This window comes from Passer domesticus, chromosome 1 (assembly GCF_036417665.1).
Source record: "Passer domesticus isolate bPasDom1 chromosome 1, bPasDom1.hap1, whole genome shotgun sequence".
Lineage (NCBI taxonomy): Eukaryota > Metazoa > Chordata > Aves > Passeriformes > Passeridae > Passer > Passer domesticus.
The window spans coordinates 89,429,382-89,456,325 of NC_087474.1; the positions used below are offsets into that span (position 1 = coordinate 89,429,382).

The 26,944-nt window shown below is 44.1% G+C and overlaps 1 protein-coding gene and 1 long non-coding RNA gene across 13 annotated transcripts in view; both read left to right on the forward strand.

Moving 5' to 3' along the window:
- The window catches only part of SNRNP48 (small nuclear ribonucleoprotein U11/U12 subunit 48), a 42,948-nt gene that overhangs the window by 12,091 nt on the left and 3,913 nt on the right, over positions 1-26,944 (forward strand). For 4 of the 10 annotated variants that reach the window (XM_064428598.1, XM_064428563.1, XM_064428573.1 and 1 more), the window contains exons 2-6: positions 19,475-19,591; positions 23,047-23,160; positions 23,281-23,341; positions 24,087-24,161; positions 26,517-26,705. In XM_064428598.1, the coding sequence (XP_064284668.1) occupies positions 19,526-19,591; positions 23,047-23,160; positions 23,281-23,341; positions 24,087-24,161; positions 26,517-26,705 (505 nt within the window). In that variant the 5' untranslated portion in view covers positions 19,475-19,525. Of the gene's footprint in view, positions 1-19,474; positions 19,592-22,382; positions 22,595-22,747; positions 22,766-22,817; positions 22,974-23,046; positions 23,161-23,280; positions 23,342-24,086; positions 24,162-26,516; positions 26,706-26,944 lie in introns of those variants that run through there. The other 6 variants (XM_064428591.1, XM_064428635.1, XM_064428607.1 and 3 more) reach the window with 5 other exon arrangements.
- On the forward strand, positions 4,846-14,356 carry LOC135305250 (uncharacterized). 3 transcript variants are annotated; one of them, XR_010366485.1, is made up of 3 exons: positions 4,846-5,267; positions 6,842-6,892; positions 11,172-14,356. It is a non-coding gene; the product is annotated as an uncharacterized LOC135305250 (long non-coding RNA). The 3 variants fall into 3 exon arrangements; XR_010366486.1 differs by lacking the exon at positions 6,842-6,892 and having other exon boundaries at positions 11,172-11,497; positions 11,904-14,356; XR_010366480.1 differs by lacking the exon at positions 6,842-6,892.

The following is a 26,944-nucleotide window of genomic DNA, read 5'->3' on the forward strand; positions in this document are numbered from 1 at the left end:
AACGTTTTCTCTAGTTCTGAAGAGTCCCCAGACTTTGTATAAATCAGCAAGCGCTGACATTTTCTTAATGTCACTAATGACATTTTGGCCAAGAGGGTCTCAGCTGACTTTATTTACTACAGAATAACACAAGGCATGTCCTGGGGGGAATTACTGCATCACTGGGTTTGTTTACATTACTCTTTAAGCTGTCATCCCCAGCAAGTGCAATTAGCTGCCCAGTGAAACAAGATCTTTCATTACCATCTTTCCTAATGCTTAATGTAGGAATAATTCTCTGGGATGTTTGTTTTATATGGAGGAAACAAAACATTTCCTCCTCAGTGGGGTGAATAAAGTTACCATTGTCAAATGCTGAATGATGAAAGACAGAGATTGCCCAAAGGCACTGTTTTGGGGGGATAAATGAGGGAAACCAACATTGATCTGATGCAATGTTGCCAAGGTTATTATATGGCAAATTTAGCAAAGAACATATTATTCCAGGCCCTTACAAAATTATATCCACCAAGGGGCCAGTTAAGAAAGTAAAAATCTCTTTCCAGGAGAAACAGGACCATACTGAGTATTTGATAACAGCTGTGCTGTTACTCAAGTGATGGTGATGGATTAAGCCAAGGTTAATGTAACATAGCTGAACTCCGAGCTACTGATACAAAGAGCAGGGACGTCTGGTGACAAGGCTACCCACTGTACTGCTCTCTGGAGAACAATCAGAGTGTGCTTACTGTAAGAGCTGTATGCCTTAATCACAGCATCTAGCCAAGCTGATTGCTTTTGGTGTCAGTATTCAGTGCTTTGGGGATAGCAAAAGAGCATGAAGTGCTCCCACAGAGTCAGAGAGGTTTTAACAAAATACCTAAATCACTTATGAACCAGATTTGCATTATCACTTGTGGGCATAGACCACTTCAGGAGTGCTGTGAACCTGCACCCAGGATATGTGGCATCCTACTAGCAGGACTGTTCAGCCACAACTCTGAATGTGAGCAGCATTTTAAGACAGTGTCATAGTGTTAAATATTCCACCTTAATTACTTTTTTCCAATGAATGTATATTGTCCTCTTTCTTCTGATCAGGTCAGTCTCGGCCCAACTGTGCTGCTACACAATGGTGTCTTTTGCCACAATGTACTCCTAAGATCTTGACATCTTATTTCTTCACTGCACAGGCTGTGTTAGTGCAAGGTTGTGTTAGCCCTGATATCCCACTGGTCTCAGAATAGCACCATTAGAGGGCTCAACATAATAAAATGTGCTAAGAGCCAAGGGATGTTAAAAAAAAAAAAAGTATCTGACATCTGAGCAAGGCTTCAGTGCATACAACCTGTGCTTTCCATGCTCCGTAGAGGTTAATTATTTGTCTGGCAAAAATATTGTCTCAAATGACATGCTCCCCGGGAAGTTAAAATTCTCCCTTCTTCACCTGGGTTACTGATTCCCTTTTCCATTATGAAAAATTGCATCAAGTTTCACTGGAGAATAAGGTAGTGGTAGAGGGGATGGAACTCCTCATCAGTGCAGGGACCATGACCATGATTCACCTTCCACAGGCAGTGAAGGTGGAAGAGACAGTAAAAACTGAGGAGGGGTGTCAGAAAAAATGGAAAAGCAACCCTAACATTTATTTTCAAATCCAGATGGTGAGCCAGTTCTCCATGTGAGAGTTGTTTGACTTAGAAAACATATAGCTTTGTTAATATTTTTGGGCAAATGAGTAACAGGGATGGCTCTGTTGGTTTTTGTGTTTGTTTGGGTTTTTTTTTGGGGGGGGGGTTGTGGGTTTTGTTTGTTTGGTTGGTTTTGGGGGGTTTTTGTTTGTTTATTTGATCAAAAAGAAAGTTGTAGAAGAACAAGTAAAGAAAATATTACTTTTATCAGGCTGACACCAGTGCAAAGAAAGAGGGCAGTTAGATGCTGACACAAACAGGTTGCACCAGAGGAGAGGTCAGTACAATGCTCCCTTGAAATGCAAATGCCTTCTTGTCTAAACCTAGTTGCCTGATTTTCCTTTGAACTGTTCAAGAAGTGTATGGCAGTTGGAAGAGTCTGGAGGAAAGACAAGTCATCCCACCACTTGAACTGTTCATCTGCAGTGGCAGAACCCATGGCATCCACAGGTGTCACTGTGATATTTTATCAAAATCCTTTTGCTAGGATTTTTCTCCTGAGAAGCCTCAGAAAAGAAATTTAAACAATTGACTATCTGATGGCTGTGGAATGTGGTCTGGAGATGGTTTACCAACAGGTGCATCTGTGATTGGTCCCATGTGAATTGTTTTTACTTGATGACCAGTCATGGTCCAGCTGTGTTGAGGGTCTGAGCAGTCACAAGTTTTTATTATTAATTCCTTTCTGATGTATTGTTCTGATGTATTGTTTTCTCTATATAATTTAGTATAGCATTTTTAATATAATATATCATCATAATATAATAAATCAGCCTTCTGAGAAATATGGAGTCAGATTCATCTCTTCCCTTGTCCTGGGACCTGCAAACACATTGACACAGAGGTGTAGCCTGGCCAATGGCACTTGGTACAAAGAGAGAAAAATTTGCCTTGAATTGTGCATCACATAAAAGTAAGGCAGTCCCTGGAATGCTGGTGTAGCATAGAGAAGAAACTAAATAATTCTAGACCAAAAAGAGTTTAAACATGCTTCAGAGGTATTAATTAACTGTATGGTAATTATTAGTACAGGTATGCAGAGCAATTATTCCATAGAAACACAGGTTTAGGTTGGAAGAGAGTTCAAAGATCATCAAGTTCAACCATTAATCAGGACTGCAAAGCCCACCACTAAACCATGTCCCAAGGCACCACATTTACACATTTTTTTGAATGCTTCTGGGAATGGTGATTTCACCACATCCCTGGGCAGACTGATCCAATGCCTGACCACCCTTTCCATGAATAATGTTCTTCCTGATAACCACTCTAAACCTCTTCTGGTGCATCTCGAGGCAGTTCCCCTCATTCTGTCCCTTGTTAATTTTCAGAAGAGACCAACCCCCACCTGGTTACAGCCTCCTTTCAGGCAGTTGTAGAGAGCAACAAGGTCCCTCCTGAGTCTCCTTTCTTCCAGGCTAAACATCCCCAGCTCCCTCAGCTGCTCCTTACAAGACTTGTGCTCTAGTTCCTAGTTCCAGCCAAAAAGAGATGAAATAAGTGACTCACGGTCCTGCTCACTGCTTGCTTTCCTGAAGCCCCTGGAATTTATGTTTCTTTTCTCTAGGATGAGTATCTTGTCTTGAATAGCAGAGGTGGAGGTCAATCTCTGCATTTGCATGTCCTTCATGCCCTCTCAGGATCTTGTCTCAGCTGGAGAGCCTCTTACGAGAAAGGGCTGGGCATGGTGCTAGATTGACACCAGGGGAGTTTTCAGAAGACCTTAGATGAGCAGTAATCTAAGACCCTTCCAGTTACTTGTATCCCTTCATTATTGAAACCTACATGTGGAACTGAAAAGGTGCACCAAAACAGAAAAAGCTGCTGTCAGCTTGTCCCACGTTATCTCAGATACTTCTTCCTGACCAGGGGAAAGATTCCTCACACTCTTCCCCTGCTCCAATGGTGCTTTTAATGTTTTAGTTAAGAATGCTTAATAAAAATCAAAAATACTCTGACATGCAAAATAAGTTAGAGTTGCTTTTTTAACCCTGTTTTCAAGAAAATGACTGATGATTCAATGTTAACCTGGTCAAAACAGCCTGCCATGAGAGGCAGGATCTTGATTTTTGCTTTAACAAAGAAGTAAAAAATTTTTTTTGCAAATTCTTGTCAAATAATCTTAAAACACTACATAGACAGAAAAAAACATACACAGGTATGGTCCTTTGTTTCTTGGCAGAATACCTGGAATGTGAAGGAAAAGGGTTTTCATAATACAAGAATGCTATGTGATGTCTTTCCCAAGCAATTATATCCTTTCACAGCAATGCTTTCATGAAAGATAATCTGATGAAATACCTTTGGTCAGGAGCCTATTTTTAATTAAATACCCTAAGGATAGCTCTTTTAGCTATTTGACTTTGAGCTATTTAACTCACTTGGGTTTAATGGCTGTCAGTAAACCCTGAGTAATTCACATGTTCAAAGAAGCTGAATTTATGAGTAAATCCTAACTCACCTCAGCCTGAATCTGTGGTTTGACAGAGGGTCACAAAGGGAGTTAAGGAGTCCCTCTCTGCTACACAGGCCTCTGGAGACTGGGGAAGCACCTAGGTATCCAGTATGGGACACTTCCAGGCGGGCCACTGGGCTGATGCAGCTATTCTGATGCCTCTGTGCCTAAACTCCCTAGAGTTTCACCTTTTGCATACTCAGCCATCTTGGAGCTCAGATGTGCTCTCCAGAATTGTTTATGCACAGCTCCAACAATAAGCAGTCAAACACATCAGGGAGACCAATCTGTGATTTAGGCTCCTAACATCTCAAATACAAAGGGGGACTGAAATTTATACAACAAAATTGAAGGTTATTCACAGATTAAATGCATACTTGCGTGCAGCCAACACAGGCAGCTGTTTGGGCAGCAGTCTCTGCATTCTGCTTTGGCAGCTTCTGGACCTTCCAGGGACAAGGTCCGGGATCATTGGATACACCTGGGAAACGCTGAGAGTGCCTGCTGCTGTCAGGCAAGAACAAGAGAAGGGATTGCTACCAAGGGTGGGCTCAAGGAAGCTGTGGCAGCTTCTAATGATCATGATCAGCTGTCCTTAACCTAGCATGCCTGGAGCCTTTGTGGCAGCTGCCCATCCTTAGAAGGGTGAGCTAGTGCTCAGGTGAGCACCATACAAGTGCAGCTCCAAGGCAGCAGTTTGTGCAGCAGACCAAAGGGAGGGGACTTTGGGGGATTTCTAGTGTTGTGACAGTCTCAGCCGTGGTAGTGAGGAGTCACAGGGCAGCCTGCCTGGCAGGTGTTGGAGCAGCTGTTCCTGCCAGGGCAGTGGCCTGAGGCAGACTCTGGATGGCAGATGAAGGCCTCTGAGCCCTGGGCTATGGGGAGTTCCTGAAGCTTCTCTCTGATGCCTGAGAGATGGCCTGCTGTCCTGCCAGATGTGTGCTATCTTGGAAGCTGTGCAAACCAAATGGAGGAGTTACAGGTGGGAGTGAGCAAGCTGTGCAGCATCAGAGAGGCCAAAAAAGGAGATAGATTAATATTTTTATTTTTAAAAAAAGAGGAAAGATTCTTCTCAGTAGTGTGAAGAACCCTAGATTGCAAATGCAGCAGAGAAGCAGGCAGTATCCACCACTAATATTGAGGTAAGTGTAACTGCTGGAGAATGGGAAGGATGGAAGTTCATGACTTCTATCACTTAGGAAATGTTCCTGCCCCCATCTGAGCACTTAAAACTGGGAGATGCCTGCCCTGCTCTCAAAGCTGATGAGGAATCAGGTATGCCTTCAGGCAAAGAATCTGTTCCTTCTGACTCTAAACCATGCAAGACTATGGGGATGAAATGGTGAGCCCATGCAAAGAGGTACCTCCCTGCTGCAGGGGACAGAGGCAGCCACGTGCTGACCTGACCATCACCTAGAGCTCTCTGCTGCCTGTGCCATGACTGGGGATGCCATGGATGGAGTGCTGAAACTCCTCCAACCCTCTGGCCACTATCCTCTGCAGACCAAGGGAAGTGATTCTTCCCATCTGCTCAGCGCTGGTGAGGCCACACCTGGCAGACTGTTGGTCTGAGCTCCTCAGTGTAAGAGGGATGAGACATTGGTGCATTGGAGAAAGTCCATATAAGGTACAAAGATGATGGGCTAGAGCATCTCTTAGGAAAGGCTGAGTGAGCTGGGACTCTTTAGCCTGGAGGGGAGAAGCCTCATGGTTGAATTTATCAATATGTGTATATAAATACCTGGAGGAAGTGCGTTAAGAAGATGAAGTGAGACATTTTACAGTGGTGCCTGGCGAGAGAGTCAGAGCGAAGCACAAAAACTGAAACCCAGTATGTTTCCTCTAAAGATCAGAAAACACATTTTAACAGTGAGGGTGGCTGAGTGCTGGCAGAGGTTGCCCAAAGAGGTGGTAGAGTTCCTGAAGATATTCAAAAGCTGCTTGGAAATAGTCCTGGCCAGCTGGCTCTAGCTGATCCTGTCTTGATTGGGGTGGGGAAAAGTTGGATGAAATTATCCTCAGAGGTCCCTTTCAGTCTCAGCCCGTCTGTGATTCTCCCTGTTATTGCCACAGGGCTTTCTGATGGCAACACTAGAAATGTCTAAATATTACTGTGATATTTCACTTCAAGTTTTTCACTGCATCAGAAAAGTAAATTTGCAGAGTGGTACCTTGAGACAATACTCTGATGAGAGTATGCTCATTACAGATGGAGCTGTCTGAACCCATTAATTACAGAGAAGACCGTGTCTGAAAAACAGTCCTTAGAGTATTTAAAAACCTTTGCCTGATTATGGCACAAGCTCAGAGACAAACCCAGAGGTGCAGCCTCCCATGTAACATGCTATAGATGGCCACACCACATCAGATGGGCAGCCACTCAGCAGCCCCAGTGGCCTGGCCATGGTTAGAAAAGAGATGAACTCTGTCTTACTGTGGTACACATGTAATTTTAATTAATTCAGCAGCTGGAAAGGAGGCTATGTTGTATGGCTAACTGAGAATGCTGGCTGTGCACACAGTCAGCCTAAAAATAGAGGTGGCCATATTGTCAGTGGTACAGCGAGTTTATTTTAATTTTGGGCTGACACCTGGGGCCAATATCAGCAAATGGAGCCACGTTAGTAAAATATAATTTTACTTCAGAAGTAAAATTGTACATTTTATCTGTTTAAAATTTAGTCTTATATCATTATGCTCCAAAATCTTTCCACAGAGGAAGGAAATAGTGTTTGAGTCATCTACTGAAGATTTCTTCTGTATACAGGTATTGATTAAATAACCCCCACTGTAAATAAAAGATTTATTTAATTTATTTGAGGAAAGCGAAGCAACTTACAGCACAATGTGCTCCTCAGGTCATACAATATATTAATCTTCTTTTCAGAAATACAGATAAAACCTATTCACTAGCTACAAGCCTCCCTTTCCTGAAAGTTCCTTGATAAAATAATGTCTGGATTAGGAGTCAAGCATTTTTTTAATCTACCAAAGCAAAGCTTGTAACACCAACACAGGCAAGGTTTGAATGCTGCTAATAAGCTAATCAGTAAATCCCCATTTCTCTTGATCTTTGATGTATTAAAACAATTGACATGAAGTTTCTGATTAAAAAGTACTCGTTGGAATCCTCACTTTAATCAAGCCCACTTGTTTTTTACTAAGCTTGAACAAATGTTCTGATCACTGTCAGTTAACATGCTTTTATGTAAAAATAACATAAAAGACTTAATTTAGGATACAATTGAAAATATGACTAATTAATCTTAAACATTTTAACAATTTATTTTTATTATTTGTGGTATGATATTTCTTTACCAATATTAAAAAGAATAAATTAGGATTTAACATATAGTGTTAAAAACCCGTAGTTATTACAACCAGCCACATCCTGAAAATGGTCACAACCAGCAGACTGACAGTCAAATTGGGTTGTTTGGTTGAACTGCTGCAGTATTGCCATATTGTTAATCACCAATTTCCACAGCAGCAAGTTTTCTTTCTGGTACTGTTAATGTCTCCCTTGATTGTTTCATAGGACTCTGGTTGTCTTTTAGGCATAATACTGTCTTGTTAAACTGTGCTTAACAGTCTATAATGGCTGTTTCAAGCATTTTTTCCTCTCCATAATTTTTGCAATGTGTTTAGGAAAAGAATACAGTGCAGTGGGTTAGAAAATGCATTTATGTCCAGCTTGGGTATTAATTTGGAGCCTCAATACTTACCCTGTTTCAAACCATAGTTTCTCTTTGAAAGGCAGTCCTTCACCTAATCCATCCTTTTACTCTGTGCTTGAGGGTGGGGGGTCAAAACGCTTGCCTAAACAGAAATTTTTAGTCTGAATGTTTGGGAAGTTGTCCCGGATTTGAACATCTGGGAAGCTGAGGGCTCCAGTCAGGGTTGGTGTGCTCATATGTGATGAGGTGAAAGGAGGGAGTGCTGCTGTGCATTGAGACCCACAAGCAACATCTGTGAAGCCACTAAAACAGATCAAGTCCTGTTTTCTGAGCTGAGCTGCCAGGCACATGCTTCTCCCCCCACTCCCACCACCCAGAACCACGTGGCTGCATCCAGAATGACAGGAGCAGCCCTCCACTTGTACCTGTCCAGTGCCTGGCAGGGCTTTGGATGAGTGATGTGCAGGAGCTTTGCAGGGCTGGTGGCTGGCACTGAGTAGGGAAAACCATAGCTCCAGATGCTGTGGATATTGAGAGGCTGTGTGGAGCTGGCACAGCTGTCTGGGCACAGCAGCCCAGAGCAACCAGCTGCAGAAGAAAGACCAAGCAGAGTGGGTTGATGAAGTGAATTAAACTGCTTGCTAAATAATTAATCTCCCCCCAGAAAGTACCTTTTAGTAGGAGGATGAAGAATGCTAGTGTTTGGGGGTGTTTTCTGTGTTTGTTTTGATTTGTTTTTTAACAGGGTTTTAGTGTTCTGTATTTGTGCCACAAATTAGGACGGCAAAATAAAGCTTTTTAGGAACTTTAACAACCAAAATATTTTCTGAGGAAATGTTTGCATAAATTATTAATAATACTGTAATGTGATCATAATAATAATGATTAGGCATATTAGGCTATTTTATAATATGCCTCAATTTTTTATAATATATTGTATATAACTCCTGCTAAAAAAAGGCATTCTATTCTGGAGAATTTAAAGTCTAAGGTTCTAGTCCTGTGATTTGCAGTATATGAGTGCATTTCTTAATCTGTATGCACTGCCAATGCAGTCAGTTGCATGGGAGCAGTCAGTCACAGGCTATGGTTTTCCTAGAGCAGAACTCAAAATTGCCTGAGAGGACCCAGTGCTCTTTTTTATTTTTTACTTTAGCTAACTCATCTTATTTTCTTGTGAAGTTGAGGCAGCTTTCGCTTTAGGAAGTGTAGGGCAGCTCCCACTGTGATTGCCAAGTGAATACTGTTGTGATGAGTCTCTGTAAATCCCAGAAGGTTTCTGGGATACACTATGCCTCTCCCTTAATATGGAAACAGTTACTCACAGCCAGCAACCACACTAAGTACAAAGAAATGAGCAACTCACCAAAACTGCCTGTAGTTTCTGCCCTCTGACTGGACAGACAGAAGCCCCTAAAATATTGACCTTACTAGTAGTCCAAAACCTGTCATTAGCAAATATTTATCATAATTTAGTTGTACCAACTTTACTGCAGGATAAATGTCTAAGAGAAATCATGCATTTTGTTTGTTCATAGTGGCTAATACTTTTGGAGGCCCAGCACTCTGCATTACTTTATGCTAATGGGCCAGTGGCAGTAGAATTTCGTCATGTGTGACCTGATGTTTTATTTGTCAGGTTTTAAATTTGCAATTGCACTTTGCTAGACTGTCACCCAACTTGACACCAGCTGAATGAAGCCTCCCTTGGAAAGGACAAAGAGTGAGCCAGTGAGGATGGTGTCTTTCAGGACTTTCAGTGGCAGACAAAACCCAAGTAGTCCCATTCAGCAGTGGTGTTTATGGCCCAGCCTCGTGGTCCCTCAGTTCACTCTCTTGTTTTCCTGCCTGTGTGAAAACTGTGCAGTCAAGTCCCAGAAGAACCATGAGCACTTCCTTGTGTATTTTGGGATACAAGGCACATATGCACAAGAAATTTTCTTTCCCAGATGTCTAGTCAAATAGTTTATGACATGGAAGAATAAATTCTATTTATTGCTGCTGTTGTAGATAGCACCAATTACAATATCCCTTGGGAATCCCCATCTTTCATCACTCAAAAGTCTACCCTGTTTACTTCTTTTCTTATTCTTTTAAAAGAGATTACTTGCACATTCTTCTTTCCTCCCCCACCAGAAAAACTTGAGTTAATGGTATTTCCACCATACTAAGTGTCTCATGCAGCTATCATGTGAAAATAAAAATTACTTTGTGGGATTTTCCACTAGCTCTCAATGTACATAGCTTAGAACATAAGACGTGTGAGGAGAGAAAAACGGTGTCTTTATTTCTCAAAGAGTTTTTTTGCTAATCTACCATGTACTGTAAGGTTTTTTGCTGCTTTAGAGGTGCATGAGATGCAACACATCTTAATGACTCTTTCTTTTAACATCAGGTATCATAAGACTTCTTCAAAACTGAATTGCTGCCAGCTAACCTAAATTAGGACTGTGCTTTGAGGAAACTGATTCCCTAGCAAGTGTGGGTGTAGCCTGTTGAGGGATGGCAGTTCTTCCTCTCTGTCCATCTGCCACCTGCCTCAGCCCACAGTCTACTTTATTTTCAATAGGCAAGTAAAGAACTTCAAAACTTGGATAGCAAAAATTCAAATATATTTTGAAATAGGTAAGCCATCAAAGCAGAAATTTAGAAAAAGCCATCACCTTGGTCATCGCAGCTTTAAAAGTGCAAAAAATTTTGTATTCCTTGTGCTATTTACAGGTAAGATAATAATTCCAGGTCAAGTTTCCTTCCAACATGACCAGTGAAAAGTACACAAAGCAACATACATAGTCGCTTAAACTATGTGCATTCAAAAGAAAATAAAGAATTAAGATGAGCATGATGAATGGTGAAACAGTTGGCTCCTCCATGGGCTTTTCATACAAGTGTAGGTATAATACCGATCCCTTGTTTCCTCTGAAAAATCTACTGCAATTTAATTTGTACTACATGGTGATGTTGTATCTCATTCTTTCTATGCACGTATATATGAACAAGGGATAAAAATATTCTTTCATACATTGACTTTTTTCTTCTTTTTCATAACTTAGAAGTTATTTGTACTGCTAAATACTTAGGAGACAAGATCTGAGTACTACTTGTACTGTGCAATATTTTTCTTTCTTCTCTGTCTGGTTTTCTCATTTCCCTAAGTCAATTCACCCAGTCTCATTTGCTACCAAAATATCTCCTTTTCAATGTGAGATATCCAGAGTGCCACTCTGTGTGGAGCAGCATGGGAGGAATAGACTTTGGCAGCACTTTAACTCTGTATGAATGACTCATTTGCAAAAGAGCTAAGGATATTTATTGTCTACGTTGGTGGCAAATGTTGACCAAGAACTGAAAAAGCATGTGATTTTACAGGCATTCATGGTGGTTTTACTCAGAGCTGCAAAGGGAGGTGTAACCCACCTGCACCGGAGGCAATGCCCCTCAGGAGCTCCACTGAGGTCAGACTGAATTTGGATCCCAGCTCTGCTGCCCACCTTCATCACTGCTGTCAGCACACCCTGCTGTCTCTGGATTTCCTCTCCATTTGTCAAGTAATATTAATTGCAGTCATATTTTCTTTCCTGCTATGAAGATTAGAAGGGTAAAGCTAAGCCTATCAGTGAGTGACTTGGCTGGCAAGCTGTAAAGAAAGCATTTTGATGGCTTTGTGGCAGTCTTCTTTAGCAATGCATGGTCAGGTAGGCATGTCCCTGATCTCCCATGACCCTTCCCCAAGGGCATAATCTCATTGGCTAATCCATGTTGCTGCTTCTTTACATTTCACTTGCAGCATTTTGCAGAGGATCAAGGATCCCTGTCATCAATGTCTGCACAGAGGAGCAGCACAGTTATCTTCCTCGTTGTAACAAATCACATGTGAAATAGAGTAAGGAGAATAGACAGTGGTTGACTACAAGCATTCTGTTACCCTCTAAAGGGTTTCCATTTTAAAAAAATCCCACCCAAGTGATTTAAAGCATTGCTTTCCCCCCACCCCCCATCCCCTCCAGAAGTTTATTCCCTGATGCTGCTCTCAGATTTCTACAATACATGTTTTTTGTCACTTTCCTTTTTAACCTCACTTGGGATTTTCTTCTTTTGCAGTTAAGGGATTCTCTGACCCCCTTAAAATAGGCACAGTGGTGCGGTGCAGTTATCTGAATAACACTGCGCTGAAGCAGAAACACAGATCTACAAAGACACTGCGCTCTGACTACCAGCTAAAAGCAAGAATTTCCATGCATAGCTTGGAATGTTGACACCCTGTTGGTTGGTTAGGTGGTATCATGAACTCCAGGATAGCATCTGGCTGAGTACAGAAGAAAACATTACTGATAAAAGTTTAGTATTGAGCTAAAGTTTCTAGCATTGGAGTTTCCACAGCCTCTCTGACTTCAGTTTGTTAGGATCCATTTTGTTTTTGAACGATAGTGTTCAATCTAAGCAAATATCTCCTGCAGAGGCCTTAAAAATGCTCAACAGAATGCAAGAAGTACTTGCAGGATTACTTGTCAGTCTTGTTCACTTATCTCCAATTTGCATGGTCCTGCATTGCACAGCAGTCTGCCACAGGCTTGTGTTCAGCTTATGGTCCACTACAAACCCCAGAAACTGTTCTCCAACACTTCCTAACTATTTGGTCCCGATTTGTACTCCTGAAATTAATTACTCTCATCCAAGGGAAATGTTTTTTACTTGTCTTGACAAAATTTCATATTTTTTTTCTCTCTCTGTTCCTCCAGTTTCTCAACTTCAAATTCTGCCTCTGGTATATTTGTGGGAAGGAAGTAAAACCAGTGATATACTGAATAGGATGACATTAACACCACATCCTTAGGAAACTGGTAAAAATTTCAACAAGAGAATTCAAGACTTGGCATTTTGCGCTGACTGTCCTACACTGGCAGTAGGAGAGAAAAGCTGTGACTAAAAACTTCATCTAAAAGTTGTGTCCTCCACCACAATCAGTCATAGCTGAGTCCTGCTTTTGTTCTTAGTTGCCCATGCAGCTCAAAGCCCTCCCAAGAATCCTGGAACATGAGAGCTTGGTGGGCTACATCCACATATGCTCCAGTATCTGCTGTTAGCATCAGGTTCTTCCCAATGATTTGAACTATAAAGCCAGGTCTGCTGGAAGCTGAGTGTGCAATTCTGCTTTGCTAGACTGGGGCCTTAATCTTTAGATGAGGTGTGCACACAGGAATATAAGTAAGATGAACTGCAACCAGATTTTCCTGCCTTCTAGTAAGAACAAACCAAGCATTTCTTGTTTTCATATCTGTGCTGACAGGTCACACTAATATGTTACAAAACTCACTACTGGTGCTTGAACAGGAATGCATGCTTTTCATAAAGGCACTCATGGTAAATTTGCACAATAAGGAGGTTGTACCTTTTAGCCTTGCTTTTAGCAGAAACATTGTGTCATTTACAGATACAACTGTATCTTTGATAGTGATGCCAGTATTTAGCAGCAGCTATTTTTGCCTGTTTGTTTGGAAGCCTTTAATGACTTAGTCCAGTTGAGCTCATCTCATAGCTTCCCCTATCTGTAGGCCATCTGTTATCCACTCACTTTTTTTTCTTTCCCTGATTGGTTTCGCACAAACACTTCAGTTCATTTCAATTAGGGTAATTTGTAGAAGATCTTACTATAATCTGCAGTTGTGTCATGTGTACGTCCCTGTCCCACCCCACTCATCCTTCCACAATCAGATGAAAAACATTCCATGATGAAGAATGTTGTTGAATTTACCAGCCCTGGTGGACAAAGGCTCTATGGGGATTTTCTCCAAAGCTGGAGCATTTCTGCAGGTAGCCTATAAAACCTACAGAAGAGGATAATGAAAAAAAATCTAAAACTAGAAAAAATGAATAGAAAAAAGCTAAAAATTTTGACACTTTCTTTAATCATACTGTTGACATTTTATGTATATCTGTGCATATAAATATGTATATATAAACACTGTTGACCTTTCAAATTTATACATAAATAATATATTATTTATAAATATGTGCATGTAATATAAAAATATCTGTCTCACTTCCTTGGGGAATTTTTCTTTAATTTAAAAATTTTTGGCTTCCAATTCATACAGGTCATGAGTGAGGCTGGAGAAGTATAAAGGGAATGAAGAGATATTAGAAAATTCTTAGAAGCCTCTTGAAATATATCTCGAGATGAACCTGAAGGCCTCTTTTGTTTCTGGAAATTGTGTTGTAGCGGGTTTTTTTTTTAATATGTAATTTCAGACTCTGAGCAAGAGTTAGAGAATAGTGGAATGGGGAATTGCTGCTATGGGGAGGATTTTGGAAGCAATAGTTCAGAAGCAGAAGGGCAATGTCAGGTTGGAGGAACCCCGTCTCGCTTCCCATGTAATTTTGTCATAATGAGAATCCTGTGCAATCCCCTGGGTTTCAAACAATTCTCATTTCAGATTGAGATAGGCAAACATCAACGAATAGTTGACAAGTTCTAATATCATCTGTGTTTTTGCAACAGAGTTGCAATAGGCCACACCATTGGGAAGCATAGGAGCAATCTTAATTTGAGATGTTACCTTTGAAAGCACAAAGTCCTCCCACAGGCTGCAGGAAACGGATTTTGCAGAACTGCTCATGGCATGTTATTGCTGTGAGTTTTTTCTGAGCAACAGCTCTGCCTGTCTTGTGGTGCCTTCAGTCTGAGCTCGGCACAAGCTTCTCCAGTTGAAACTTTCTTGTATCTTTATTTCATAGCTCCAAGGAGGAAAAATACAGGTAAAATGTCAGCCTGGAAGCTTTTCCACTTTGGCTGGAAGTGAAGCACTGCACGGCTTGGGTTGGCAGGGGGCTCAGGAGAGTTGCTCTGTCTCCCCTGCCCACACTCTTGCAGATGGATCACAGGCACCAGCCTGCAGCCCTGGCCCCTGCTGTCCTTGCCTGCTCCTGGAGCCCATGCCAGCCCCCGGGACAGCGGAGAATGAGAGAACAGAGCTGCTGAGGGGGGAGAGAAGGTTCACAGGATTCCTCGTGGGGTTAGTAAAGAAAACCCCCAAATAAAACTAGGAAAAGGCACCGTGAAGGATGTGCTCCAGGTTTATAACGGGAGGAGTGTGAGGACACGAGCCCGCTCTAGGAGCTAAGGAAAGGCTTCGTGCAGCCGTTCCATCACTGAACTATCACCGCGTCCGTGCTGCTTGCCATCCCCGGCAGCGGGGCGGAAGATCCCGAATCGCTGCCTGCAGCGGGCGTGGGTGCGACAAGGAAGAGGAAGGGTCGCACGGCAAAGCTGTGGACTGGGTCTGTCTGGGGACAGGGATCCCCTCCATGTTCCCAGTGCCGGCCCGTGCACGGGACTTCAATGCTTTCCATAGCACCACCTGGTGTCGGGCGGCAGGGAACAGCTTCGAAAGCTGCTCCTATCCCAAAACCTCCTCCGGTCCTTCTCTCTGTACTTAACAAAACTGCTTTCCCGGGAAGGCCTCCCGGGGTGCCTGGTGAGTACCACTGCCTCCTGCCTGCGTGGCTCTGCCCCTTGCCAGGAGCAGCGTTGGTACCCATCACCTTTTAGCTTCGCAGCTGCCCTGTTCTAGAGTGGATTTCTAAGAAAGTATAGATTGGCATTTGGGTATTTTATCACTTACTGGGATAAACTGTTGATGGCCTTCTCATTTATCAGCGTGCCCAGGCTGTGAGCAGTGACAAACCCCCGATGCCACCCGGAGCATGCTGCTGCACCGGTGGCTCATGTGGTAAAACAAATGCACCAATGCAGCCAACCAGGCTCGCTTTCTGTGGGCAAGAGCAGTCACAGCTGAAGGCTTTTATTAGTTACTGTGTGTTTATAACTTGCTGCCCTGCTGCCCCTGCAGATCCCAGGATGAGGAGACAGGAGGTAGTCAGGGAGCTCTCTGAATCCCACCCTGCAGCTCCTGCCTGGGTGATTGCACCTGAGCAACCCCATGAGAAGCCAGGGGGAAACCTAGGTATCAGGGAATGGGATCCTGACTCTTCAGCTCTGGGGTACATGTCTGCAACCAGAAAATAAAGCCTGGTTTGGAGGATGCTGCTTTTTTCATTGGTACACAGTAGCCATTGTGTTTTTTCCAATACTGAGTGAGTAACTTTCAGAGCAGAGATGATGCTACTATACCTTGCACTAGTATCTGTTTCTAAATCAGTGTTTCTACCCAAATTCTCATCTGGTTCCCTGTGCAGCCACCTACAGACATGGAAAGGCAAGACTAAGCTGAGGTATTCTGACTTTCCTGGCTGCATCTCCATCCCTGTATGGTGTGTAAATAGCCTTCCTCTCTCTCTTTAGCAGGACAGGTTTAGGGTGGGAGGTATGGCTTACAGAACAGCCTCAAATCCGCTGTGGTTAACCCCCAGAGGCAGCCATGAAGATCTTCAGAGGAAGCCCTTTCAGCTGTAGCCTCCTGCTTATCCTGTTTCTAATCATGGCTGTACCCATTAAGAGTCTGCTGCCGGAGCCAGGAATAGACCCGAGTAATCCTGGTGCCCAGCACCCTTAGAGAGAGTTTTGTAATTCCCAGCCATGTGTGTGTCATCTTCACTCAGCTCATTCTGCAGGCACTGCCTTGTGCAATATGCACAGGTACAATCTGCTGCCCACCCACCCACCAGGCAGTGTTCCTCTCCACGCGTGCTGGAGGTGTGAGAGGCATCAGCACCGCCTGCGGGCTCAGCTGCAGACAGAGCTCTTCCTACACTGGGGTTTGCAGCTTCACCCATGCCGTTTTAAACCAGCTCTTTTTACACAGCTTATGACTCTGTGTGTGTATTAGGTAGACTCTGGATTGATTATTGACGTGCTTTGGTTTTGCTAACAGCTTTTTTGCTGATGGGAGTGGAGCTGTTTGCTTCCTATGTAAGATATGTCCTATTAGTGCTTCTGCTCTGGTGGGCAAGTGATAGATCTGAGGCGAGGCACTTCACTGCACAGTAGTTTGACAGGCACAGAGAACAACACACACAAAGTTCTGCCTGAAAGCCTGGAAAGTGGAACAAACAAGTACTCAAAGAAAATAACCTAATTCTTCATGCACACTTGCAGGGAGGTATGTGCCAGGCTGCTGGCACTGGGATGGAAGATGCACCTGGAGAAATGGGTGAGGGTGGGTGCTTTTCCTCTGCACTGCAGCCAGGCTGCTCTCTGCCTTGCAAGGCTGAGCAAAGTGTGTGCTGGGGACAGGCAGCAGGATGGGTCAGATCTGCAGACACACTGGTAAGCAAAATGGTTTTCATTGAAGGCTTTGGGTTTAAATGAACAGAGTCAGAAAGACCTGGGGGAAAGCCTGCAAAAAGTAACAGGATGGAAGGATGCCTGCACCAGGGAACAGCAGGATGTGAAAACCACAGCGTCTGTGGTGAGTGCAGTACTTTAACAAAACTGTAATGACTTGTGAGAGAAACTGGCCAAGGGGTAGAATTTGGCATTGTAATTGACCACAAGCAAGCAGCACTTTTGCTTTGTGTCTCAGATGAGAGGTTGAGCTTCCAAATGTGATGACACTGGGATACATGGAGTTGTGCTGATGAAACGCTATCACTCATGAGCTCAGCAAATATGGTGATCTTGAATGATGAGTCCCTGTGAGAGCTAAATGCACCATGCGTTCTCCCCATTAGCAATTACTGAGCAGGATCTGTTTCTCCCCTGCACTTGCTTTCTCCTCCCTGCCCCCATGAGCTTGGGAAGCTGCAGTGTGTGACCATTTGAGCACATGCCAATCTCTTCAAAGATTCTCTGTAATCCCCTATGCTAATCCTCCTGGAAGAGGAAGGATGCTCGTAGGCAGCACTTGCAGATCCACACCCAGAATATTAAGCTTGTTATAACACCTGGCCTGTCCTTGCATCTGCTGACTTGTTTCCAAGGAAATTGTTGTGCATAAGTTCCTCCTTACTTTAAAATGTTCAGGTAAAAGTAATATTTGTTTCACGTATGAGAATAAATGGCAGCATCCAGGGACAGCCATCATTAGTCACTGCACTAACAGTGCTGAACATGAGAGGCCACATTTTTGAAGTGACCTCTAAGGCTGCACAAGTCTGCAGTTACAGCAAAAGTAGGTGGTTTGATCCATGTGTCCAAACACTGACTATGAGCCTCATGTCAAGGATTCACCTTAATGGAAACACTGGGGCCCCAACAGAGGAGAGGAAGTTCCCTGGACTAGTGCAAAATGAGGTACATTTAAGACATGCCCACATGATAAATCCAAGGGGAACCTTAGCACAAGCTGGAACAGGCAGATGGCACAGGACTGCTGTGTTGCTCTAGAGCTTCCCAAGTAGTGCAAGTGCTGAGAGCATGGCAAGGTCTGTGCTGTTTCAGCTCCCTTGTGTGGCATTTCAAGCAGACATCAATTAGAAATCAATAGCATGCTTTTAAAGGAAACCACAGGCTCTTCTGTGCTTCCTGGCAAAGAACAAGGAGCCCTGTGCTGGAAGGGTCTCCACATCTGTGGCAAGCAGGGCACTGGCACAGCTAAGAACAAGCAGGGGCAGAGTCACCTGCCAGAAATTGCCATTTTCACAGTCATGGCCACATTTTAGCTTAGCTGGTTTCCTTCTCAGCAGTATTTGGGACAAAAGTATGGAAAAGGCTTTCATTCTTCACAGGGATTATGTTTAATCACAACAGGTGTTAATGAAAAAAATAATTAAATAAATAATGATGCCCACCAGACCATTAACAACGAAGGAGGAAAAGGCAAGGGACAAACCTTGGCTCCAAGCAGGTGGCAGGCACTAGCTTGTTGGAAAGCTCACAGCAAGGGAAGGGCAGAGAGGGAGCAGGCAAAGAATCAAAGGTTGCAGGGCAGAAACTGTGAAGGGCTTAAAAAAAAAAAAAACCATGAAGGCTTCAAAATACACGTTAAAACTTGAGTGTGGAAGAGGGCATTGGATTTACTTCTGGTTGTTTAACAGTGAACTCCTAGCTCCATCAAGTGAGAACACCATGCTTTATCTTTAAAGATGAGAATGATACCAGCCTGATTAAACTGATCTAAATCTGATGAATCCATGAGAAATCACAGAGAGATACAGAGAGAAGAATCAATAAGGCATTAATAGATGCTAGAGCTGCTGCCTGTAAATCAATTTGGAATTGTCCGGTGCACTGCAGTTCATAAAATACACCACAGGCTGTAATTGTGAACTGGACTAAGTTACAAAGGAATAAACATCCAGGAGCTAAGGAGTTGCAGCAGGCTCTGAGTGCTACACAGCTGAAGCAATAAATCAGCTGCACTCCCCCAGCAGAGAAAGCATTGAGGTCTGGGCATTCTCTGAGTTCTCTGCTTGCCATCAGCTCCACACCGGCACTTTTGGATGAGCTGGAGGGCAACAAAATTAGAACTTGGACAGCAAAAGGTGAAAACTAAACTCTTGTCAGCGGTCTGGTAAAGGCAATTTTGGAAAATATGCCCTATGGCATAAATGATACTTCTATAAATTGATTCTTATGTGCTAGAGAAGCTCACCTCATGTCCCTGCAGATAAAAAGGCTGGTTCAGCTGAATCGAGGCTACAGATTTTGAATGTGGCATCTTTGCTGAAGTCTAAGGTAAAAGAGAATAAAGCAAACAGTGACCAAAAAAGAATTAAATTTAAGCATCTGAAATTCAAGCTTCATCTTCACCAAATCTCTCTCATTTTGGCAGAGTGACACTGATGCTACCACCCTGGATATCAGAACTCCTTCCCTGGAGAAAATGAGGTTGACATACAGGCTCCAGGGGCAAGGGAGAGGAGGTGGCAACTGCCAGAGCTGCTCTGAGGTGAGTACAGTCAATCTCAGCACCAGGGTGGGACGCCCAACCTTCCTGTTCAACATCCCCTGCTCCTGCAGTCCAAGATCTGAATGTTAATGGAGCACCTGCAGTTTAAACTGCCCTAGGGATCTGCATGGCATCTGTCCTGGGAGAGTCATTCCCTGCTGCACGTCAGACTGTGGTCTGCCAGGTGCTGGCTGCTTACTCCATATCCTTCACAAAGATGCACAGATCTTTGTTGTAAATTTGCCGAACCTGTTGGGATGGACCCAGCAAAAATCTGTCACAGTTGAAGGTCAAGAGCGGTCTTTTCTATCTCCCAGGCCTGCATGGGCTGTCTGGGCCCACAAGCCAGACTGCTTCCATTTTGGCTTTTGGGTAGTCCCATGAGGCTTCTATTCATTCTACAGCTTGTTTTGCCTGGCTCCATGGCCCTTTTCCCACCCAGAAATGTGCATGCTGGATGTGGTAATGATTGAGAATACTGTTACAAAGCTTATTTATTTCTCTTTACCCAAAACATGTTTTAAAAAATTAATAAATTGAGCTTTCACTTTTTTCCTCTTGTTTCTAGGGAGAACAGTGAACACAATAAAATTAAGTAGTGCTTTGAATCTAAAGAATAGAAGGAATGCTAAATATTTAAAATGTCTTTCTTTCATGTTAGAGAGAAAATCAGTATATTTCTAAATAAATATCTGGCTGCAGAAAGGCTGCAAGGTTTTTTTAGTAGTGGAGGAAAAAACTAACACTAGCCATGGAATGCTCCTCCCTGTGTCAGCTGTGTGGGGAAGGGTTTTGCTGCTCAGGAGGACTTCCCACTCCTCCTGCACATCCATTAGGAAGATTTAGGCCTTAAGAGCAGTGCAATTTCAGTGTGGTTTCAACCTGGCACTCTTGGAGGTACCAAGCGACTAGGTTAAGCTTTGTGCCCCAGGGTATGCTCTTGAACTAGGTGGTTCCTGATGTGCCAACAGCTGGAGTATCTAGCAATACAAATTTCATCTGAAGGAAGGCACAAGGTGGTAGGTACATTTCAGTTCTCCAGAAGATCTGGAGAACTGTATGGTCTTTATGATAGCTTAATGTATACACCAATTCCCTGTTGTACCTTCTGCTTGTCCAGCAGTTTAGGAGTTCTGCTGCACTGTGAGGATATTTGGGGCTGATTTCCATAGAGACTTTCTCCATAGATCAGAAAGAGCATCTACAAAAGCACTACGCTACTTGCCATGGATTGCAGCTCTGCAAAGGCACTGCACTGTACTCAAGTACCCCTGCTGCAGGACGCTGCAGTGAGGCAGCATTCCTGCCTCAGGAAATGCAGCTGTGGAGCTTCCTCTCTCCTTCTCAGAAGAGACTGAGAGTGTTAATTTTACATTATTGTTACATTTACATTATTAACCACGTGTTAATGTTTGATGACAAAGTCACAGCACTGTTGGCAGCAGCAGCACAGTGCCAGGCGCTGGAGAAGAGGGTGTGCCACAGACTGGAGACAACAGCTGGGAGTTTTAGCTCAGACTGTGACAATCCCACTCTTTGCTTGATGGCAAGCCAACCTAAGTGTGATTTTGCCTGGAAGGAAAAGTGGTGCTATGAACTTTTGTAAGCTGATGACCTTTTTCTCCCATTCAGTCAGTTTGCTCCTGGAAAGTCTGTAGCCATGATTGTTCCATGACAACAGGAAATGGGGTTTTTTAGAGGAAAAGAAGCCCCTAAGGTAATTTTGAATCATCAAAATGTTGTTTAGCTGAACAAAACATCTACCTTAATTCTTATAAATTTAATTTATAAATAAACAAAACAAATTTCTTGTTTAATCTTTAGCCTTAAAACAAATCTGCTTGGATACTTTGTTGAACTTGACTTTCATAATTTTGAATGTTTTTTTTCTAGTGGAGATGGTCAAAACAGTTTTGCACAGCTTTTCTCGGCACTCTTTTGACAAAATGTGTTAATGCTAGTGAGCGTACTTCAGTACAGCATGGATGAAAATGCAAGGGCAGCTGGGAAGAGTCTTCACAAGAAGTATTCTGTATCATGTGATGTCAAAGATCCCCAGGCAAACATAGCTAGAAGCACCAAATCTCTCAAAGGGCAAAAATCCCAGCTGAGTCTCAAATTCACTGTGCAGGGAAGGGCTGCAATCTGCTAACGAAAAGCAGATGTACAAAAGTCATTCTGGCAGCTGCATCTGTCATGCTGCCTCTCCCCCACCCTGCCTTGACAGACCCACTCTTCCATCCCGCCGTGTGCTTTTCAGAGACAACAAATAGGCAAGCACAAATGTCAATCATGTGAAATCCATCCCTTAAGACAGTCGTCCTTTCCTCGTCCTGCCTTACAGTCTGATTGAGCCCTACTGCTCCCTCACCGAAAGGCTCTCAGAACTAAGGCCAAGCACTGGGCAGGACGCTGGGGTACCCCTGTGCAGCCATGCAGCTCCCCCCACACTGGCAACAAACCCATCCTGCATATCCTGCTCCTTGGGGATCCTCTCCCGATCCTGCACCACATTCCTCCTGCTCCAAGAGGGAGTCGGGCCGCACTGGATGGCGACAGGGGGGCTGATGCTCCTCCTGCCCCGCCACGAGCAGGGGGAGCGCTCTGGCGGCTTTGGGGCGCCCAGGCAGGCACGGCCGGCGCCCAGGCCAGCAGCCCTCGGTGAGGGCACTAAGGCGCAGGGAGGGCAAAGCCCGCTGCCCCTCGGGGCCGGGCACCGCGGGGGTGTCCTGCGGCCTCCCGCCGGCAGGCGGCACCGCGGCATTCCCGGGCTTCGCTCCCGTCGGCGCCAGGCAGTCAGCTGGGGGGCCACGCCGAGCGCCGGAACTTCACGCTATTTACACGTTTCAGCAGGCAGGGGCAGCAGCGGTCATTGGCTGCAAACTACGCAACTTTTGTGTTAATTGCTGCTCAAGCCCCATCTGCTGGCTGTGTCTCCCGCTGCTCATGTCGATCGGTCCTGCCCTCCCTCTGAGCCTGGCGTCAGTTCTCAGTATGTGGCCAGTGAGTCGGTGGTCGCGATCGCCCAATGCCGGGATTGCCATCCCCCAGTCAGCCCCGCCGACTTTGCTCCTGGTGGCTCTCGTCCGGACAGCCCATACAACTTCGGGCTGTCTGCCCTATTCCTTAAAATTCCAACCAAGCATCCGATGCTCGCAATGCAGCTGATCGATGGTAACTGTCCAGCTACCGGATGCTAATTTAGGAAGATAAAAGGCGAAGCTTGACTCGCACCCTTCCGCAGGGCCGGGTGCCGCCCCTCTGGGGCGGAGCGCCCTCAGCGATGGCGGCGGCGGGGCCGCCCCTCCGCGTTCCCGGGGCCGTGGCGGCTCCCGGCGCAGCGATGGCGGCGGGCAGCGCCGTGTGGCTCGGCGGGGACCCGGTGAGGCGGCGCGGGCTGCGCGGGGCAGGGCGGCGGGGCCGGCGCGGCGGGGCTGACCCGTGTCCCCTGGCAGGTGGAGTGGGTGCTGTGCCCCTACGACGTCCATCACCGCGTGCCCCGCGCGTCGCTGGAGAGGCACGCGGCGTCCTGCCGGCTGCGCAGGATGGGATACTCCGCCGAGGAGGAGGTGGGAGCGCTGCTCGGGAAGAGGGGCGCGGGGCTGGCGCTGCTGCCATGGGCGCGCCGGGGCTGCCACCGCCGCTCGGCGGCCCCCGCCGGGCCTTGACCGAGCCCTTTGGTCCCGCAGGCCGAGATGTACGACTCCAGCTTTTTCTACGAAAACCTGAAGGTTCCCACCATCGCCATGGGTGAGCGGGGCAGCGGGAGCTCCGTCTGAGCGGGCGGCACACGCGGCTGGGGCTGAGGAGGGACCCCGGGAGGTGCAGAGCAGGAGGGGCTGTGGGGAGATGGCGGGGAAGGACCGGGATGTGGGACAAAGGAGTCTGGGTCCTCACGGTAGCACAACTCCTCTGCCTTGGCAGCTGTAAACTCCTCAAGATCTTCCGAAAATCTTGAGTGTTATAATCAGTAGGTTAGTTACGTCAATTTGTAATTTGCAATTTGCCTTAATTTACTGTTTTTATGCTTCTATCACTGTGTAATTCTACTCTGTAGATCACTTTTGTATTTTCATCTTAAAATCCAAGGAGGATCAGTTTTGTCCTCTTAGGAGTTTCTTTCTATGTTGTTAGTCCTCACTCTTGCATCAAATCCAGAAAGTGTATTAAAATGAATGCTTAGAAGGTGGGGAAGCTGTCTGTAGAATTTGGAGATAAAGCAATGGTACAGAGAGCAATGTACATATATACATTTTCTTTTCCATATCCTTGTAACCCAGAAATACATATTTTTTCCTTAATTTTCTCCCCTCATTTCAAATATGTAATAGATGAAAATTACGTTTTTAGTTCAAATGTCCACTTGTACATGAATTAAACGATGATGTTCCTGTACCATGTCATAAGTCTCATAATAGAGGTCGGGGAATAAAGATCAAGTACTTAAGGACTTGATGTAAAAGTGTTATGATTTTATTTTCTTCTCTGCCTGCAGATAAAGATCTACAGTTTCACATTGTTAAGCAGGCTAGAGCCCAAAGTGCAAAGCAAGGTGCAGGCTACAGTGAAGGTAAGGAGCAAGCAGATACTGACATGATTTCACCAGCCTCCTGTGGAGAGCTGCCCTCGTCTCCCTCCTTGCTGCTTCCTTCATTCCTCTGAGAACTGCTGTGAGGAATTTAATTTAGTTTTCATATTTCTTCCCATGCATATCTTCGAGCATGATTTCTTTCTATACTTGGGGCAACTAGATGAGAGACTTTGAGTCTGTTGTGCTCATATCTCTTATTGTCTTCAGGACTGAAAAAACCAAACAATATGCGTGTTACTGTGTTGGACTGTTTCAAGACTGAACCAAGAAGTTGTATAAGTACTGTGCTGGCACATTTGCAAATGGGATATTGTCCTTTGTCACTGCTCTGAGCTCGCTAATTCCTTTATGTTTCATTTTTCAGTGAGTTTTGTGACCACACAGGGGACCAGGCTAGGATGGAATCTTCAAAGGGTCAGACTTAGATCAGGTAGAAAAATAGGGCTCCCTCTGGAATGTGTAGAGCTTTAGTGTGTGGTTGAAAAATTACTGCAACACCTGAAAGAACACTTGCTCTCTGTAGACTTTGGTTTGTTAAACATATATAGGCAGAAGGAAAAGTAACACTGAAACTTTTGTGACAGTGAAGTACAGCAGCACTTGCTCGGACAGCTTTTCATGTTTTCTTTTGTTTCTCTGGCGTAGCAAATAGAGGCTTAATGGACAGTTGCTTGGAAAGGGGATGTCCTGGGATGAGCACTGTGTTTTGAGCCTGTCAGGTGCATTGCCTCTGAAGGGAAGTGGGAATCATTCATTTGACACAACCACATGCAAGCAGAGAAGCAGCAGATAAAGCCTTTGTGGAGTGGTGCATTGCAAAGGTACACCAGTGAGCCACTAGATGCCAGTGTTCACTGCCCAGATTTCCCTGCAAGCTTGGCTTTCCCTGAGGATAACACTAAAACCAGATTGGTGGTTTTCATTGTGACACCTTGGCCTGTTGTAAGATTTACTGACATGTTTGTTCAATTTAAAGTCTTTGGCAACAGAAACAAAAAAGTTTTTTTCATTGTAAATTTCCATTTGATTCACTCTCTCAAAGGAAGACATTTTCTTTCTTTGTTTTCTTTTTTCAATTCTAACCATATTTATAATATTAGCATAGCTACATTGTTGAAAACAAAAATTTGTCTCAATCACAAGTTGTGTAATTATTCTAAAATCACAAGCATGTAATTATCAGTACATTTTTATGGACTTCTATGACATCGTAAGAACAGTGCCTTTTAAAAAGAGACTTCTAGTTTTTGTGTTTAAATTCATTTGTTCATGTTAGAACAGTTCTGGTTTAGGTTCCAAATACAGTAATAATGAAGTCTTGTATTTTAGGTTAGTTTGTAGAGTAACTGTGGTTTCTCTTCCTCTTCTTTGGTGTCTTTAGTGGTAGTAGGATGTGAAAGATTGCCCAGTTTCCATTAAGAGCTGAATAATCTGGAGAAGCTCTAGGTTTGCTGTTGTTGCACACACCCTTCTTGTGTGTTGGCTTTGCTGTCTGCCTGGAGATGTGTGGGATTGTGTTGGGGGAAGCAGGATTATGGAGGTCGGATTAATGGTTGCTGGAAAATTGAAGGTTTTTGACTCAAATGGTGTTTTGTTGGCCATGTCCTAGAGTATTGCATCCTGTATCTTTGTGGAAGTCACTTAACTGCTGTTGCAATGGATTGGGAACGGATTAATTTGTTTGGAAGCATGTGTGTTTTAACTGGGGAATGGGAAAGAAGAGTGTTCAGGCAGTGTGTTTGTTTCCATAGCTTTAAGTCAGTTATCTGAACCAATCTGGAGCACTTTGAAAGTGCCTTTGTAGTCCTTTTAGCTATAAATTCCTGTGTCAGTCTACTTAAAAAGCTCTGTAGAGAAGGTGACAGTGTGAGTGAGACTGATTTACACAGTGCTTGGTTATCTAGTGTCCTAGAAGCTTTCATTCTAGTTGGCAGCACAGGTATTTTGCAGCTAGTGCTTTATGTAACATTTTAGGAGTAAGATAAACCCACAAGTTAGGGCTGCACCCTCTCTTGATTTAGCTTGTAAGCTGAAACTCATGGGAAATTACAGAGGTCATTTTGATCTAATCTTGTACAGTTCTTTCATGGCACATGAAAACTGTATCTGGGTAAGCAATCAAGAGGGCTTTTAACAGCCTGTGTGGGGCTTGGGAGGGATCTTTGAGCAGTTTTTATCTTTTCAAATTAAGAAGGTTGAAACTTCTTACAGATACATAGGGGAAGGATGAAAACAGCCTGGCAGATTACTGCATTGTTTGTTTGTTGAGCTTCTTGGTATTTTCCTGCATAGTTATGCTACTTTACAAGTAACAGCTCTCTGTCCAACCTCCAGGTTCTTACTCATTACTGCCCATAGAAGTTCCTCAAAACCACAAGCGTTCCACCTGTGACCTGAGCCAGGCTGACCGCCTTGCTCTTTACGATTACGTTGTTGAGGAGACAAAGAAACAGAAATCCAGATCCCAGATAACGGAAAATGACAGTGATCTCTTTGTGGATTTAGCAGCGAAAATCACCCAAGGTTTGAAGAATGACCTGTTGTTGAATTTATGGCTCAGAACTTGAAGTTTGTCCAGTTACATAAGTTTTATTGATAGCCAAACAGAATTGATTATGCTTTTTTTTTTTTTTTTTTTTGGAGACCATACTGTTTCTAAAAGCTACAACAAAGATCTGGCATCACAAAATATTAGTTTGGTGTCCTTTATGATGCTTACCTTCTTGCAAAGCCTCAGTGCTCTGCCCTTCACACATGTATTA